The sequence below is a fragment of the Phalangium opilio genome, unplaced genomic scaffold (genome assembly GCF_054372755.1).
Source record: "Phalangium opilio isolate 3A_F unplaced genomic scaffold, DU_Popi_V2 ptg000002l_1, whole genome shotgun sequence".
Taxonomy (NCBI): domain Eukaryota; kingdom Metazoa; phylum Arthropoda; class Arachnida; order Opiliones; family Phalangiidae; genus Phalangium; species Phalangium opilio.
Window position 1 is genome coordinate 4398956 of NW_028324144.1, and position 19918 is coordinate 4418873.

The 19918-nt window shown below is 35.9% G+C and overlaps 1 protein-coding gene across 1 annotated transcript in view; it reads left to right on the plus strand.

The window, feature by feature from the left end:
- LOC149718387 (protein jagged-1-like) overlaps nt 1-19918 on the plus strand; it is a 94497-nt gene that overhangs the window by 40211 nt on the left and 34368 nt on the right. The window contains exon 2 of the mRNA XM_089843944.1: nt 15722-15776. Within this exon, the coding sequence (XP_089700070.1) occupies nt 15722-15776 (55 nt within the window). The remainder of the gene's footprint in view (nt 1-15721; nt 15777-19918) is intronic.

Here is a 19918-nt window from a genome sequence, read left to right on the forward strand (position 1 = left end):
AATATATCCATCTCAAATTACTGTTTGTATCAATGGACAGACATCCTTTGGTATCGTAACCATGCTTTTAGTTATTAAAGAAATAGAAAAAATTGCTGGGGGTATTTCTTTTCGAAGTTTGCGTGAGGCTTTTTTAACTATATACTTCTTACTTGTAAGGGGGATTTGAAATTTTAAGCCTTGGCTAAGAGAAAAAAAAAGAGGTTCTGCTAAACTCGTGGGCTAACGCGCGTCCCGCGCGTGCGTTTTAAAGCGCGCATTCATTCCCCAGTGGTGGTGGTGTTGGTGGTGGTTCGGTGTTTGGCCCACGGTCAAAATTAATAGCTCAGCCCGATCTCAATTTTTTTTAAATATCTTTTGATTCTTTTTATTTTTTTTTATTTCCCCCTGTGCCCGTCAAAATCTTGGGGTAGTAGTCAGTTACGTAACTAAGTTGTACCGGCAATCAGCAACAAGTGTATGTATGTACTTCTTGTTCGTGGTTGAGGTCTGAGTTCTGATGTCTATGCGGTATGGTGAGGTTGGGTTCGCTTTAAATGAAATTGCGAAATATCGAATACTTTAAATGAAATTGGGGAAATTTCGAATACTTTAAATGAAATTGGGGAAATTTCGAATACTTTAATGTAAATTGGGGAAATTTCGAATACTTTAATGTAAATTGGGGAAATTTCGAATACTTTAATGTAAATTGGGGAAATTTCGAATACTTTAAATGAAATCGATAAATTTCGAATACTTTAAATGAAATCGATAAATTTCGAATACTTTAAATGAAATCGATAAATTTCGAATACTTTAAATGAAATCGGGAAATTTCGAATACTTTAAATTAAATCGCAAAATCTCGAATACTTTGACAAAAAAATCCCTAAATCTCGAATACTTTGAAAAAAAAAAATCCCTAAATCTCGAATACTTTGAAAAAAAAAATCCCTGAATCTCGAATACTTTGAAAAAAATCCCTAAATCTCGAATACTTTGAAAAAAATCCCTAAATCTCGAATACTTTGAAAAAAATCCCTAAATCTCGAATACTTTGAAAAAAATCCCTAAATCTCGAATACTTTGAAAAAAATCCCTAAATCTCGAATACTTTGAAAAAATCCCTAAATCTCGAATACTTTGAAAAAAATCCCTAAATCTCGAATACTTTGAAAAAAAATCCCTAAATCTCGAATACTTTGAAAAAAATCCCTAAATCTCGAATACTTTGAAAAAAAAATCCCTAAATCTCGAATACTTTGAAAAAAAATCCCTAGATCCCGAATACTTTGAAAAAAATCCCTAAATCTCGAATACTTTAAATAGAAATCGGATAATTTCGCATACTTTGGAAAAAATCCCTAAATCTCGAATACTTTAAATAGAAATCGGAAAATTTCGCATACTTTCAATAAAAATCGCTAAATCTCCAATACTTTAAATGAAATCGGAATTTTTCGAATACTTAGATAAATAAAATCGCAAAAAATCTAATATTTACATAAATAATATCGCAAAAATCGAATAATTAGATAAAATAAAATTAAAAGTTCAAATCTGGTAAATACATAACCAATAATCTTTAATATTAATATTAATCCTTATGATAGAGTAGTTGAGAATCGTTTAATCTTAGCTCTGCGATGTTGATAGTGTATAAGAAAAATCCAGTTTTTTTTGCTTTTCCCGGCCGGGATAGGGTGGAGGAAGAAGTAAGCTTCATCCCATCTTAGGATGGAGAGAATTGCGGGTGGGATTAAGGAAGAAGGGGGGGGGGAGTATATCGGCATAAGATGCTTTTTAAGAAGCCCCGGAATATACATATATTTTTTTTCTTCTTCTGGCAAGTTGAGCCAGACCGTGGGAACCTGCCTCGTGTAGGCATCCGCTCTCAGCTGCTGTCGTACTTTCGATGCCACGCTCTCTGCCACTCGCCTCTTCCCCCCTCCCCCCATTAAACACCCCCCCCCCGGGCATCTTAACCGCCGCGTCGTTCGCCCTTTAAGATTTGCTTCTTCGTTTTAAAAACTTTATTTCGTTCCAAGTATACTTGGCAGTACTGATTATGCTAAGCCTAATTAAGGTTTTAATAGCGTTTCATGGCCAAGAGACAAGGGTTTTCGTATTATTGGTAGCTAGAGCGGCCGGGCATGTTTAGGTCTGCGGAATAAAATTATAATTATCGTATAGTGTAGGCTAGATACTTGCGTGCAATCCATTTGGTTTAGCTTCTCTTGTAAGGAATTTTTGGAATACTAATTTTGATTAGGGATGAATAATAAATTAACCTGAAGTTAAAGATGAAGTGAGGTAGAGAAAATGGATTTTGTTTGTTTTTGGATACCGCCGTACTGACAACGGAATAAATTGGTGTGCAAAGTTGCAGACCTATCTAACTGTTTATTCTAGACACCTTTAATTGCATCAGTAATTATTTAATTATTATATAAATGAGTAATTAGTGATTACAGATAAATTAAAAATTAAATTAACCATCTGACAAGTGTTGCCATACCTTTTTGTTCGTTTGGAAATCCGCCGTTCTGACGACGGAAAATATCGGTATACAAAATTACAGACCTACCTAACTATTTATGCTAGACATCTTTAATTTCACCATTTATTATTAATCATAATCTAAATTAGTAATAAGTGATTACAGATAAATAAAAAAAAATAACCATCAGACATCTTCTGTTAATTGGTCTCTGGTAACTTCAGAATTAATTTATTTTTGATTAGGCGGTTACTTGATTTGATAATAGCAATTAACGTCACCAGTTGTTTATTCATTATCTTTTATGGTGCATTTTTAATCATAATCAATATGTTCATTAAGGTTTCCTTGTCCCCTTAGCTGTGCTTATCATCTGGCGCGCATCTTTGGTTTCCATTTTTTTTGACCGCAAACACTAAATTAATCAACTTAGTCACTTCGTTAACAAAAATCCGCATTCTTTCGTGGTTTAAAAAAAAAATTAATTCTTAGGCTAAAATTTATGTACCCTTCATCGGTTTCAAAATAAGCTATTAAAAAAATTTCGGCACCCTAAGGCGCGTGCGCAAATATTTTTCACCGTCTTTTGTTATCCTCGCGCGGGAAAAAGTCATTCGTTTCAATACACGTGGACGTGTTGCAACTTTCTCGAATTTCCCGCCCTAAATTTAGGCTTAGCGGTTGCTATGGTGATAAGAGATCTCGCGCGCCATTCCTAGCATTGTTGGGATGAGCACGTGACCCTACGTGGACCGAACATACGCCGAAGTATCCTGGCAAAAACAAAACCTATTTTTCACCCTAAAAAAACGGTTAGGATTGAAAAATTCCTTTTGAAAGTTAATTTCCCTGAATTTGGCCTCCCGCTGAGAACCAATCGCGTATAAATTAAAACTTTTGGCGCGGTCCCTTTTGATATTAGAAGCCTATTCGTTCGCGATAGGGATTGTTTCTTAACAGTAGAGATAAAACCGTACCTTATGACGTCATGTTTTTTGTTACGAAGAGGAAAATAATTAGGCTTAAGTAGTTAAGCCTAATTTGAGATCGATATTGTTTTACCCGCCCAGGCCTGAGGCCTTTGTCGGCGTGATTCGTGCCTCACTATGTCTTAGTAGGGTGGGAATTTGAATACAATAAAATGAGGAAAGGTAGGTAGTTTGATTGCGCTGATTGACATCGCGCATTCTTAAAGGCACAAGTGAGCAAACAAAAGAATACTGCTGATAAAAATGTTCTCACACTTTTCGCTGTAAAATTGAAATTGAATCAAAAGGAATGTCTTATGACTAAGCCTAGAATAACTAAACGGTATGTTATCTCGTCATAGTCAATACTTCCTTGTCTTTCGTTTGGTAAGAGGTTTTGTTTCCGTTGAGGTGCCAGTCACGCAGTGTGCCAGTCTTTGAAGGGAAAGCTGCATTTGATGCTTTTAAATACTTGAATATGCAGTGTTTGATGAAGGAAGTTGTTTAATAGGGGATAAGACGGACACCTGACTCAATATACAGGGTGTTTGTGAAAGGTCCATCAATAATGAAAGGGCGTATTTATTGGGCCATTTTGAGTCGAAAATGTTCTATGACATTTTTCCGTTCGGGCCACTGTTTTCAAGTTATGATTGGAGTAATTTACGGATGACCCCTTAAATTTAATTAAGAAATTGAAAGACAGCGCTAATTTAATGAAGGGGTCATCCCTAAAATATTCAAATCATAACTCGAAAACCGTGGCTCGGACGGCAAAATGTCATAGAACATTTTCGACTCAAAATGGCCCAATAAATACGCCCTTTCATTATTGATGGACTTTTCACAAACACCCTGTATAATCATAATGCTTAGGCTTTGCGTTTGGCTCATTAGGCTTAGGTTTTAGGTTCGTTTTGATTAGGCTTAGGCTTTGGTTTGATTACGCTCAATGGGGGTCAGGTTGCTATCTTCAATAGCAGTTTACTAATTAACACCACATCCTTGCCATTCTCTTCAGCCCGTATAATCTATTCTTATGCGTCCCTCCAATTGGTATGATTATTATAGCCAGGTACTTCAGGTTGATATGATGAAGAGGATGGTGCGCTGGGAGAGGAGTCTAAAAAAAAACCCCTTACGACAACAAAGTCTCATTATTCGCTCATAAGTGTCTACACAATATTTTCAAAAACGCGTGAGAAAATGGATCTAGTTTATGGTTTTCTTATCGACTGATATAAATTTCTCGAGCGCCAACACTTATTTATACGAAATAGATAACGGAACCTAGAAAAAAAAAGGAAAGCAAACTTCTGCTTATCAACCCACCACCAAGACTTAATTATAAAATGATATATTGTAAATTTATACCTGATTGCGGTACACCCAAGTATTTAGTTTTATTTTTTATTATTAGCCAATAATTTGGGGTTTAATTTTGATTATCATAAGGCTTAGGCTTAGTAGTGTTAAAATTAAATTATCGTTTATTATTTGAAATATGTCAGGGGCACGTGACCAAGGAGATGTTTGGTTCAAAGAAGCTTAGTTCGTTTTATTTCAAAAAATGGCGCTGCAATCTCGTTTTTTGGCGCCTACGCTGTAGTCTTTTTCTGTCATGATCATGCGCAGATACGCCAATAAATAAACGCCCAGGTATGTCCCAATACTGAGGGTTGCCTACCCCTTTTTTTACGTCGAAAAGGTCTATCTTTTGAACCTTAACATCACGTGGTGCCCTGTGATGTGATGCATTTCAAATAATTTTCACCCACCTTCCAATACCTTCAAGTTCATTGTAGTCCATTCAATTAGAAACCTAGTTTCTACTAACCTTCATTACGCAATTTTAAATTATACATTACTCATCTAAGTAGGTATGAATAAATTATATATACATTAACTTCTTCATGCAAAAGACCGACCCCACGTGGAGTTACCTACCAAAATTACAATGTACTACTAAAGCTAAGCCTAAATGTTTTAAATTCATTCACCGCCTACCCTTAAGTTGGTTGTATATAAAAACTATTTATGAATTGGAAAACACTTAACGCCGATAACGTATCGTGCTTTTTTTTCTTCTTACCATTGGGGTTAGACTTTTTTGCATGTCTACCATTGAGACAGTACTGTAACTGGCAAAGCAATTCAAGTCCCTTCCCCGGGTTTTTCGAGTCTTTGAGAGAGGAAGTTTTTTAACGTGATACCTGTGAGAACCTTGACTGCCTACACACATTCCAAGAACGACCAGGGAAAGACTCCGACTGACTATGTACCATTTTTTTCCTCTCTCACTGTACCAGAGACAGAAACTTTGGGGGACCCTACTGGCGTATTTTTTATCTATATATCCATATATGTTAATGTCACCTGAGAACCGAGACTAGTGGCAAACTTTGGGGAAACCACCCCAGTTCGTGTTATTTCAGTACCAAGTACATTTGAAACCTTACCATGAGTTTCTTACTCTGTCCCCACTATTTTTAACTTCCGGTTGAATAACTGGAGAAAACTTTAGGTTTATTTTGCGGCAACTAGCTTTTGGTACGTGAATTACCATCGTGGAGTTGGACAGTATTTCTGTTTTTGTTTGCTTATTTGTTTGCTAAGACGAATAGAAATAGCAGACAGTGCAGTGTAAGCGATGGTTCACTTTGCCTCTAAGCCATAAGTTTGTCACTGGTTACAAACTGGAGCTTGTCATGAAGTTAGTGAGGTAGATCATAGATTCGAGGTAAAGCGACATACGCCTGGTGATGCGCTGTCAAAGGCTTAGTAATGCAGATGGAAGTCCTGCAAAATAACCACCAAGTGTAGGACTTCAATTCTCGCTTCCGTCGTTCTCGAACTAGCTCGAGCTGTAAGTCTCTCAGTAGCATTACGAAGTGTCGTCATGCTTATGGAACATATCTTTTAAACTTATGCTACTACTTAAGGCTTTCATTAACCTCTCCAGTCCCTAATTGCTTTCTGTTATTTCAAACCTATTTACTAGTCACCAAATAATGGTGTAAAGTATCCAATACCTCACCATGGTTTGTCCCTATAGGCACCACGCGTTTATCGTGAGAGAGTTGTCGAAAAAATGTTTAGGAGGGTGTACAGTACCCCGAGATAGGGCGCTCTGGATGTCCCGGGGACGGAAGTGAGTCTTCATAGACACCTTAACGGTTGTGCCGCGTGGCGGTATATTTTTTCTACTGCTTCTTCCCAACGATAGCTTCCGGATGTGACCCGTATATCTTCGTTGGCATCCTTCGAGTTCCCGAACGCCGCCGGACAGTCAAAAAAGATATGAGAAAGATTCCATTTATGATGAAGATGACATCTTCTTTAAAAATTCTTAAGGGATATGGGAGGATGGAGACAGAGCATTCCACGAAAGAATTTCGTCTCCTTTAACGGAAATGAAATTAAATCTCGGAATAAGATGAGTTTCTTTAAAGCGAGAGAGGCGACACTCTGTTTTGACGGCGAAACTTGGGGTTTGTTTGGGTTTAAATCTAACTTAAGTCGGTTTAGTTTAACAACCAAGACTCCTGAAACGTTAATTTACTCTTCCTCAATGCGGGAACAGTACTTGACATTGTACTTGTCGAGTTCTAGAAAACCCTTTCAGGATAATTACAAGCGTAGTTAAATTACTGAGTGGTGAAGTTTCCGAAGACGACAACACGTGCTAACCAGCTTCGGTGCTAAGCCTTTGCAGTATCCATTCCTAACTACCACTTTTCATCATGGCACAGTATCTTAAGATCATTCCTGAAGCCTCCACCCACTTTTGAAGTTCTCATAGCTTCTGATTTTCTTGGGATTGGGATTGTGGGCTGGTTTGAAAGATCTGTGTGATGTATGAGTTTTTTTTTATTTTAGAGAGAGTCGGGAACTTTCAAGCTAGGGTTATCCATTTGCCCCGCTTTATTTGGTGGCGGTATTGGTTCAGAACGCCCTTAAAGATGCCGGTGCATGTAACTAACTGTAAAAAAAAGTAACAAGGCTTCCGTTAGAGGGCACCATTTCCTTAGAATTATTTCAACTTTCTTTCTGTACTATAGTATAGATGGAGGTCCGTATCTAAATTATAATTTTACGCCTGACATGGGCCTTGGCGTAAAATGGAATGGGGTAACCGTAAAGTCAAGGGTTGTAAGGTGCAATGTTACAAGGTTAGGTTTTTTTATATTGCGTGGAAGATTCCGCGGTACTGCAGATGAAAGAAATCAGTATGCTAAATTGCAAGCCTATGAAATAAAATGGAAAGAACCAGACGTACGCTTTTGATTCATTTGGTTGTTATCAAATATTATCAAAATGAATGGGAATCGTTACAATTCATGTTTTATTCGTAACTACAACCTTTCAAGTGTTGTTTCTTTATTGTTAATTATTCATCTTCATAGGTCTGAAGTTTTGTATACTTATTTCTTGCGTAAAAATACCTAGAAAAAAATAAAAGTTGCTTTTATCTCTTCCACGTACAATGTAAAGTATAGATTTGGGAGTTCGTTTCTCTAAAATAATCCAAATTTTATTAAAAGATTTATTACTTTTAAACGATTTGTTTTAGAAAGATAGTTGTTGTTCGAACTCGGAAACAAGGAATCCAGCTTATTTTCGTGTAAATAACGTATTATTTAAGCCTTTTTTCTCTATTATATCTTTTAGTCTAGTGTAGCTATAGGAACGATTTAAATAAATCGTGTTCCAAAGGTTAATCACCCTTTTACTCCCCTTTTTTTAAAATGTTTGCTCAAGAAGACTTGCTTGCTGTACATCCTCTTTGGGGGGGGGGGAACGGGAGAAACTCTAGAATATCCCTCGTTATTTAAAACAAACCACGAAATCATCACTTCCCGTCATAAATTCATTGTAGCAGAAGTATATTGTAATACTTCAAAAATTAAACACCAAGTTTGGAATCGAAAAAAAAAATCTCCTTAGTTCTTCCTTGTATTGGTCGATTTAATCGACAAACTTTGGGAAGTGATCGATTCCCATTTTGACTTTTGATCGATTCCTGTTTCTGTTAGTTTTTGATTCGTACTTTAGCTGGTTTACGATTTTAACTGGCGATGGATTTACGATTTTAACTGGCGATCGATTTACGATTTTAACTGGCGATCGATTTACGATTTTAACTGGCGATCGATTTACGATTTTAACTGGCGATCGATTTACGATTTTAACTGGCGTTCGATTTACGATTTTTTGCTGGCGTTCGATTTACGATTTTTTTGCTGGCGTTCGATTTACGATTTTTTGCTGGCGTTCGATTTACGATTTTTTGCTGGCGTTCGATTTACGATTTTAACTGGCGTTCGATTTACGATTTTTTGCTGGCGATCGATTTACGATTATTGCAGGCGATCGATTTACGATTTTTTGCTGGCGATCGATTTACGATTATTGCAGGCGATCGATTTACGATTTTTTGCTGGCGATCGATTTACGATTTTAACTGGCGTTCGATTTACGATTTTTTGCTGGCGATCGATTTACGATTATTGCAGGCGATCCATTTACGATTTTTTGCTGGCGATCGATTTACGATTATTGCAGGCGATCCATTTACGATTTTTTGCTGGCGATCGATTTACGATTATTGCAGGCGATCGATTTACGATTTTAGCTGGCGACCAATTGCTGATTTTGGCTGATTATTAAACAATTTAATTTTTTTCGTAAATCATTTCTCGATCATTGAAAAATAATTTAACTATAACTCAAATTATGTTAAATATAATAGTTTTAGTTTGATAAGATCGAACCAAGGGAATTAATTAATTAACAACTTCCATTTAATTTACTGCTGATTACGTTATGTCGATAATAAATTCCTTTAAACACATTTAGCGGGGATTTACCCTTCTAACGATGATCTCATATCACCTGTTGGCACATGCGGTGGAGGGACAGGTATTTCAAATTTCGCTCCCGCGGTCTCTCTCTCGCTTATAATAATGCCTAACCCTAATTCCGTGTGTTTTTGCAATGGCCACGATTTATCTTTAGGACGTTTTTTTTATAAATATATTTTCAAAAAGAAAAGCTTGTCTTTTTTCTTTTACGGTGCAACTTTTCAATGTCACGAGTGCTTCTCATCTTCAATCTCTTTCGTTTAAGGAGCAACTTCATCCGTTTTTTTCTTATATAAACGTCTTAAAACTTGACTAAACTCTCGATAGTTCCACTAAATCTCGAGTTTGACCGCCAAGTTTTATTTTTGTCTGACAAAAAGCCTCAGCGCTGCTGTTCAATATCGTACTCGATACTTTTCAAAAGTATTTTTTCTCTCTCAAGGGATTATGATATGGATATGTCTAAAAGTGGTTGTAAATTTGGTTCTAAATTATTCAATTATGACTAATCTTTAAACCATTATAACTTTTAATCTAGATTAGATAGAGTAAATTTGATAGTGCCATAAGAAACTAGACATTTTGGAGAGTAATTTCTCCAAATATTGTTAATATTGTAGCTATGGTAACTTCACAACAATTAAATGAAATGTGAGTTGTCATGGGAAGAAAATTTCAATTCTGAAAAATTAACTTTAAACCATTAGAACTTTTAATCTAGATTAGATAGAGTAAAATTGAAACTACCATAAGAAACTAGACATTTTGGAGAGTATTTGCTCCAAATATTATTAATATTGTGGCTTTGGTAACTTCACAAAAAGCAAATTAAGTTTAAGTTTTCAAGTGAAGAAAATTCAATTGATGAACTATCTTTAAACCATTTTAACTTTTAATATATAGTAGATACAGCAAAATTGAAACTACCATGAGAAACTAGAGATTTCAAAGAGTAATTGCTCCAAATATTATTAACATCTTAGCTATGGTAATTTCACAAAAATCAAATTAAGTTTAAGTTTTCACGTGTAGAAAATTCAATTCATGACCAATCCTTAAACCATTATAACTTTTATTCTAGAATAGATAGAGCAAAACTGAAACTACCACTAGAAACTAGACATTTCATAGAATACTTCCTCCAAGTTTCATTCATTTCGTACCAAAAATAACCGAATAATCCATCCTTGCAATTTCATTATCTCTTGAAGAAAAATATTTAACCCTAAATCTGGCCTCATCTCTATAACCGCTGGAGTCCATTTCTGATGCAGGTCACGATCCATGTATTGACATCTCGCGCTCGCTCTTTCTAAAGACTCTAGAGGAGGTATAGAGGGATTTGAGAGGGTAAAAAAATATCCATCCCAAGAATCTTTATATGGAGAAACTGAGACAAAACGCCATACTGCCAGGAATAATTTTAAGTATTTCTAAGTTCTTATCCATGTCTTTAATCACCCCTACTTTCAAAGGAGATAAAATAAAGACGCGTAAACGAACGCTTTAGACAGTGAAAAAGTTTAATATCATCATATGAGTTCATAAGATGCGTTCCATGATAAGTTTGTCACTGGTAACTTAGAAACTGGAGCTTGTGATGAAGTGAGTGAGGTAGGTCATAGATTCAGGGTAAAGCGACATACGCCTGGTGAGACGCTGCATGTCAAAGGCTTAGTAATGCAGACTAAATAGGACCTAGATGGAAGTGCTGCAAAATTAACCACCGAGTGTAGTCTGCAATTCTCGCTTGTCGACTTGTCGTTCTGCTAGAACTAGCTCGAGCTGTCTGTAAGTCTCACAGTAGCATTACGAAGCGTCATACTTAAGGATGGAACATATCTTATATCATCATATGAATATGATACGTTGCCAAACCCCCTACTGCGAAATGAAAACTCATACACATCTGTCCCTTGGTCAAATTTATTTAAAATCTGTTTTAGGTTTAAATTTATGGGGGAGTGTAAATGCAGTAAAGGAATCTTCAAGATTAAGTTCTCGTTTCCGCCTTCGGATTAAGTTTCTTTAGATTGTTTACGAAAAGTGAATCAAACGACGTTTCACTCGCCAGATATCGTCTGCTTCTTTTTAACTCTGTTATTTATGAAGAAGTTGCGTAACGAGATCTACTTTTGAAAACTATCTTGTTTACAAATAAATGTTGTGTTTTTTCTTCTTCAATTTCGGGGGCTTCTCTTCGTGGTGGTCCTTATACCATAGTTTTCCTAATTTGTCTTGTTTAGTTAATGGTTTTAATGTTATGTCTAATTTCCCCCCGTCAAGTTATATGCTTTTGTAGATGGAAATATATTGTTTCATGTTTTGTTAATTTATGGCATGGATTTCTTTTTCTTTTTGGGGTCAGGGGTTAAATTTGATAATGGTATCGTTTACGTTGATAATTATTTTACTTTTAATTATATTTAAATTGGGTTTAAATCTAGTTTCAAACTGATACTATTATACAAGAATATAAATTCAGGGAAAATCATAATTATCTTGTGGAATCAGGGAAAATCATATATTATCTTGAAAAATCAGGGAAAAAATGGTTATATCTTGAAAAATCATGGTTATATCTTGAAAAATCAGGAAAAATCATGCTTATATTTTGAAAAATCAGGGAAAATCACGCTTATATTCCTAAACATCAGGGAAAATCACGCTTATATTCCTAAACATCAGGGAAAATCATGCTTATATTTCTAAAAATTAGGGAAAATCATGCTTATATTTCTAAAAATTAGGGAAAATCATGCTTATATTTCTAAAAATTAGGGAAAATCATGCTTATATTTCTAAAAATGATAGAAAGTCGTGCTTATATCTCGAAAAATGATAGAAAATCGTGCTTATATCTCGAAAAATTATAGAAAATCGTGCTTATATCTCGAAAAATGATAGAAAATCGTGCTTATATCTCGAAAAATGATAGAAAATCGTGCTTATATCTTGAAAAATGATAGAAAATCGTGCTTATATCTTGAAAAATGATAGAAAATTGTGCTTATATCTTGAAAAATGATAAAAAAATCCTGCTTATATCTTGAAAAATGATAGAAAATCGTGCTTATATTTTGAAAAATAAGGGAATTTGTAGTAAACTAAAATAGATATTCTTCGTGCATATAAATTGATATATCATATAAATTTCCCACACGAGCCCCATTATAGAGTTTTAACTGAGATTTGAGAACCAGTAGCAGCTGTAACTGAAAGAGATTTGATATTATATCACACTTTCGATTAAAACAAGGGGAGGGATTGACGGGGGCAGGTGTTTATGGAAACAGTTACGAGGTTTCAGTCGGATGTACGTACTTAGATGAGATTTTAAGGTGTTCCATATATTATTGGGAAGGATGTTACAGCTGTAATACGACATAAACAGCCCCCGTAATTTGTTAATTAATACTACATCCTATCCGTTATCCAAAATCCATCGTAAACTATAAACGGAAATCAGTAAAAAAAAATCTGTTTACCAAACATCCTCCCTCAACCGTCTCATCGAAACAGTGTAGTATTTTGTTTGCCACCGCACCGTTTGAAAGCTATGATGATTATATAATGTTTTAGGGATGACCCCTTAATTAAATTAGCATTGTATTTCAATTACTCATGTTAATATTAAGGGGTCATCCTTAAAACACTACTTTACATTATCAGCTTAGGTACTTACACTTCTGCTGGATAAAGGCTCATTAACGTTATTAGATGGAAGCTATTGAAATTGTCTAAACAAGATGGGCACTCTGATATGTCTTACTCTCCATGTTTGCCAATTTCCTTGTTTTGGGGGCTCGTACCTCCGAAACTAAATGTTTTTAGACCTCCCCATGTTCTCTGACACTTTTCACTCAAAGAATAAACCCTTTAATTTATACCAGACTTATCAGAAACACCCTGTATACTTTACTATAATATTTATTAATTTAGTGATTACTTCTGATTAATGCATTTTTGGTTGACGTAAAAGATTATGGTTTGAAATATCTTCTTTATATCGAAGCTTATTCGTACAGTGACCTTTTAACACTAAAAGTCGCCTAACTCGAATCCTATCATGCAACGTTACTTCTCAGCTTCCGCTTGGATGCCTTTTTGTTACCTACTTTAATGGTCAACGCAACTTAACACCACTGTCAAATAGTACAAAAACCCCAATACCTTCCTTTCCGTAAGGTGAAGTTAGACTGGTAATCGGTGTAGAATTGCCTGCCATCCAAGATTATGTCCAGTGGGATGAATCTACGATTATATTTTTGCCTTTTTGGCCCTGGAAGGTTAGGTTTAGCTTAAAGGGGTAGTAGCGCAGGCAACAAAGACAAATAAAATATAACAGTCCGACTCATAGCCCAGTATAGAGCCCCTCCCTCCAACACGTAACGAAAAGTTTAAATTATCTTATAGGCTCACTTAAAGTACGTTTTGATGACTTTGCTGACGGGGACGGCGAAAAATACGTAATTCCTTTTTACCTCTGTCGCTATGACCCGTCCGTCTCTTCTTTCATACCCCCCCGTCCCGTGGAAGGGGGTCCGGGACTTTGACGCGCGCCCAGACTACTCTGTTCTCCATTCCTACTTCTATAATTAAATATATCCCTGGTATCAATAATTGAAAATTCATCTTTAATTTTTTATAAATTTGCGTAAAAGTAAATGTCTTTATCTGAGACCACAAAAAGGAAGAGGATATCAGTTAACACTATCTCTTTATAAAGATCCAATACCCAATGAGTGCAAAGTATCCTACCGTTTTCGCTTAAGAATTTCTTGGGCTTTTTCTTAGCTTTATTGTAGACTTGACGTAACAGCAGCACTCATTTTCTATCGTTTTAAATATCAGAGGCACGACATCGGTCGGTGGCACAGGTGTGCGCCAGCTTCTTTCTACCTTCTTTCAAACACCCGTCTTATAGTTATGGAATAGAAACAGGTACTTCAGTTTTGGGGTACACTACACTCTCAAGTAGTTTCGTCGTCGTGTCATAAGCTGAATTCTGTCTTGTTTAATTTAGGCTTAGTTGTATTTATTAACGAATGTGCTGGAATTTTCAAATTGGGATGGATCTTAGAACAGGTACTCCATGAAAAGAAAATTTGTGGATTCTTTTTTTTTGTGGTAGTTATAATACCCCGAACTTGAACGATTATTATGCGTGTAAACAACGTACATACCATATTTCTGCGCAGTTTTTAACAATCTTTTTATGTGGAGGCCTGGGATTTTATTGCGGTATGAATTCATGAAGATTTTCTAGGAATATTAAGCTGTTCTTCAGTCGTAAAAATTGGTAGTCTACTGTTCATGTGTCGCAAATATTGCATATTCTACTGTTCATGTGTCGCAAAAATGGCTTAGTCTACTGTTCATGTGTCGCAAAAATGGCTTAGTCTACTGTTCACGTGTCGCAAAAATGTTTAGCTAGTCTACTGTTCTTGAATCGCAAAAATGTTTAGCTAGTCTACTGTTCTTGAATCGCAAAAATGTTTAGCTAGTCTACTGTTCTTGAATCGCAAAAATGTTTAGCTAGTCTACTGTTCTTGAATCGCAAAAATTTATAGCTAATCTACTGGGTTATTGAATCGCAAAAATTGCTAGTCTGCTGTCGCAAAATTACTTCTGGTCCTCTCCCCTCTCATCAGAGAGAATATATCAAGAGAATTTGTCAATACTTGAATATTCATGAGATAAATTTAGTCTATACAATCCGTCTCATTTTCAAATATAGTACTAAAACCTAAATTTCATCATAATGACGTAATAAAATATTTTTATACCCAGAACTTTACACGAGCTCGTAATATTTTAGATTATAAGGTTATGTTTTATATCCTATAATAACATTTTTTTATAATGCATTAATAATTACGGCTGTATTGTCACAGCAAAGTATGTATTTTCAATATTATGATTTGTGCCAAAATTTCATTCTTGAATTACACCAGGAATTTATTAATATATATTTTCATTTAATCTTATTGTTTTGAGTAATATTAAACTTGACTTTCATGCCAAAGATAATTTACCCTTTGGTTATAGTAAAAACACGACGGGTTTTTTTTATAACCACAAAGAAATTGAAACGATATTTTTTATCTTCGTCATCAAATTTTTCATTTCAGTATTTCACTGTTGTTATTATACCTAAAAAAATAACATAATATAATATAACATAACGTAAAAACATTCCACGTGTTACATGAACCCAATAACGAAATTAGATTCTCTTTTGATGTTTTTTAAAGCTAAATTCAATTTGGATTGTAAAATATTTATTTTGATTTTTTAGATCGGGTTGATTTTTTCTTTTAACCTTTATATTTTTTCTTTAACCTTTTTTATAAACATTCTTCCATATTAGATTAAATATTTATTGAATTTTATTTTTATTACAGAGGTCATTCGCTTTGATATTGGATGCAGTGGATCATAATAACAATTCAAACCCCGGTAAGTTGAATTTGTTTTTCAAATTTCATTCATCAACCTTTTCGATTCGGTACTTGAAGCGTCTTGTCCCTAGCTTTAGACTATACGTTACAATTTCAAGTATTTATATTTAATATAACCATGACGCGAAAACGCCCATACTTACTATAAATTAGACTTAAAGGGTTAGTTGTCTATATTCGAAGTTTCGAACACAATAAAATTGTACTCAAAATCGCCCAAAAGAACCCAGAAAACTTGTATTCAAAGTTTATTTCTTTTATTGTAGCCAAGAAGTGATATCTATTTTATTAGGGAGAAGGTATAAGATGCCTAAGTAATCGCGCACCATAGTCCCAGTACCCCTTTCAAAATACAAGGGGGGACGTAAAAGGAGGCCGGGCTATTTCGCTGCCTCTCCTAAGTCGGAAAATACAAAGTAATTTTCGTCATTCGCGTCGCGCTGACGTGAGTTTTCAAGAACCAATGAGATGCTGGTTGCAGTGTTGGGGCGAAATTCGGCGAATGATCGAAAAATTCGCGAATTTGCCCACCACTGGCTGGTTTTAATTAAGAGGCGGCGGGGATTAACTCCGGACCTACTATACGTTTGGACTGGAGATAAAGCTGGAAATGTGGATGAATGAATTTATACCTTCTCCATAATAAACTAGATATCGCTTCTTGTTGTAGCCAACTACTATCCCTTCAACACAACATTTGTTGAACCTTTTTAAAACCAAAATATATTTGGCTCACGATAACAGGAACAAACGATTGTATTGTTTGGGGACAAATTTAACAATGTTGACAAAGTGGAGAGAGAACCACGCACGAAGTCTCAGTGGTCGTGGTGTAAATTTTCACCTTAGTTTGAACTGTTATAACACTGAGGGTACGGTTCAACTTTTGCAAAAGTTAATTTTTCACCGACCGTTGATTTTTAAGGCGTTTGCCCGAATGTTAAATTTCTTTTATGTCTGGATGCGTGCGTAATGCCCCGTAAGACAACCAACGTCTATGGGTACCTGTAAGGTACTAGGGGACTTAGACCTCGTTGATTTAAAATAAAAAAGAAAAAATTATCCCAAATGTCGCATTTCAAGCGTAATTCCTAAAACAAGGTGCGATACGCTATTCTGAACTTCTCTATCAGTTAAACGTTTTATTTCACCCCTCATCTTTCGAGACGCTACTCCTACATGGTCAACAAACCCTTATTTATACAGTAACGATTTCCCTTTAAATAAAGCCCTTACCTATTTGTTTTCCTTGAAGGGATATTGAAATGATGGCTATAAGGCCTGAACTTAATTTAACCTGCTTAGACGAAAATGTAGCTTCGTCTGCTTCAAATTCTTCCTCGTAAGCCTATTTTATGTGCACTAAAAGGTTCTTGAACACAAGTTAGGCTTAGTGCGTGTCAGTCCATGGGGTAAACAATGGGTCGTCTGCTTTTAATGACTGACCGTTAGGCTTAGTGTGTGTGTCAGTCCATGCCATGGGGTAAACAATGGATCGTCTGCTTTTAATGACTGACCGTTAGGCTTAGTGCGTGTCAGCCCAGGGGGTAAACAATGCGTCGTCTGCTTTTATTTCGTGGCCATGAGCCTATAATTTGGTCACAAAAGGGTTTTTTAAAATCAAGTTAGGGCCGAGGTAAACAATGCCTCAAAATTACAAAAATATTCCAGGAAACTTAATCAATGTTAGGCTTAGTGCGCGTAGACAAAGAATGGAAAATACTGCATCGTCTGCTTGAACATAAGCAGACGATTCTGGTGATGAAGATGTTCATAAATTCATGTAAGGCTTAGCGTGTGCACACTAGGATCTAAGTATGCTTGAAATTAAGATACATCCTTCGTGGTAAGCCTAATATCTTGTGACGAAAAGGCTCCTGAGTTCCCATTAGGCTTAACTTGATATTCAAATATTCCCTAAATCATTGTACAGTAAGCCTAATTAACTAAGGGTTAGTATAGAATCTAATTTCTGTTGAAAATCCCAGTTTCACCTTCACTTTACACGCACGTTCTGTGTAGGGTATTTTTTTTACAAAAGGGGACATTTCAGCAAGTAGAAACAAAGTACTGGTTCTTGAGTTAAGCTTAACTTGACATAAAATAAAAAAGAAACTGATAGGGAGGAGCGACGGGGGTCAAAATGTAACTTCATGCACGGTTTCGTTTGGTGGCTATATAAGTATATATAGTTGATTTATAAATTCATTGGGTGTGGTTTGTAATCCGTACCAGCGAAGAAAATATCAGAAAACTTTTAAATTGAGACTTGGAGACTTCGTAAGTTCGCTAGCCTAAGTTTTTGGGGCGTTTTTTATTCCCCTGCTCAAAAGTATAGCTATAGGCAAGACACACACATCACTTCTTTTCTTCGAAACGTTTTATTTTTTATCGATAAAATGTTTTAATATAGAAAAGGACATTATTATTCCTTTCAAAGTCCGGGGATGGAGACTTTATCGACGACAGAAAGTTATCTTTTTTGCATAATCCTTACCACCGATTTTGACTTAGAAATAGGCTTAATTCAAGTTGATCTAGCTTCTTCAACAGCAGCTGTTGTAAAGCCGCTGACAGCAGCTGTGGACAGCTTGACTTTATTGTATTGTATGGCGCAGCGCGGCTTGAGTCTTGACCCCCGACGCGTCAAGTCTGACACGGTATTATCTTAAAGAAAGGTCAACGAAATGTCAGTCGGTCTCCTTCTGACTTTATTTTTTAGTTTTACTTTACCCAAGTGTTGTCAAACACCTGTCCCCGTACGCCTTGTGTCCTACCTAGGATTAGCCTTGGTGCATTGATGAAAGTCAGTACAAGTACTTGTCTGATTTTTCTCTCGATTTCTTGATTAACTTAGATATCAGGATAAAATTTTAGTTTTTTATTTGGAAGAGTGTAAAAAATAATGAATATTTTGAATTGAAACCGTGTATTCATCTGCAATTTTAACGAAGATACGCGCAATTAAGTTTTCTACGCCCTAAGTCTCTCCGTGAAGCAGACGACACTTAAGGTGTAGGGAGCCAATCACAGTCGCTACGCACTATTACGTCACGAGAGACCTAACGCGCAGGCTCCCACAAGAAAACTTATTTGCTTATATCTTCTTTAATATTGCAGATAAATACACAGTTCCAATTACAAATATTCATTATTTAATACGATCTTTCGATTAAAATAGAAAAAATTCTACCCTGGTACGATCTTTCCTTAAATTCCCGGATATTAATCTTATAAGACGGGGTGATACGTTTTCAAATAACAACCGATATCACATCACATCACATCGGTTGTTTAGTTTAACGGTGGTTTCGCGCTGTTCCTTTCAATGATTAAGTAGTTATTCTAACCGGACTAATCCATCAGAGTAACCATCCATCCATATTTGCGAAGAGAATAAACCTAGTTTACCCTCGCGAGGAATTTTGGGCTATCACGATATTGGGGAGGAGGGGGGGACCCAAGATGCACCTTGCGCCGCGAAACTAACCAACGATCCAAACCCACCACCCTTAATTTTAATTTCTCTCCTTGGATGGGAAATTGATAGGCAACTTCTGTGTTGGTTTTTGGAAGGTGAATTCTTTTTACGTTATGGTAGGTATAAAGGTAGCTTTACAAAACTACTGACCGCGGAGCGAATCTTAACGCGGGGTGAAAAAGAGACTATCCTCGTAGATGATAATAGTTGGAATGTAATTATCTAGCGAAAGGCGCTTCTGCAGGTGAATTAGGCTTAACTGGTAACTCGTGTCTCGAAAGAATGGAATGTGGGGACCCGGTGCGCCAGGAATTTTTTTATTTTTTTTTAACTTTTAACTTAACTGGGGAGGGTAAGGGAATAAGTCAGCTATATGCAAACTGTTTCAGTTGCACTCTTCTGCAACGTAGTGTACCTTTAGCCGAGTTTTTCGAGATTGAAATCTGGTTAAATAAGAAATTCGTAACTTGAAGTGAAACATGAAATTTTCAGTGGAGAATAATTTCAAAATCTTCCAGGACAGTGGTTCTTGGTAAATTTAACGGTGCGCATAGTCTGCTACTACTAATTTTCTCGTGAGGTCACACCCTCCTATTTTGGCGACCATATTGGTAGTCGTCAGCTCAGGCCATACAATTTAGGCTAACAATGTTGACGTC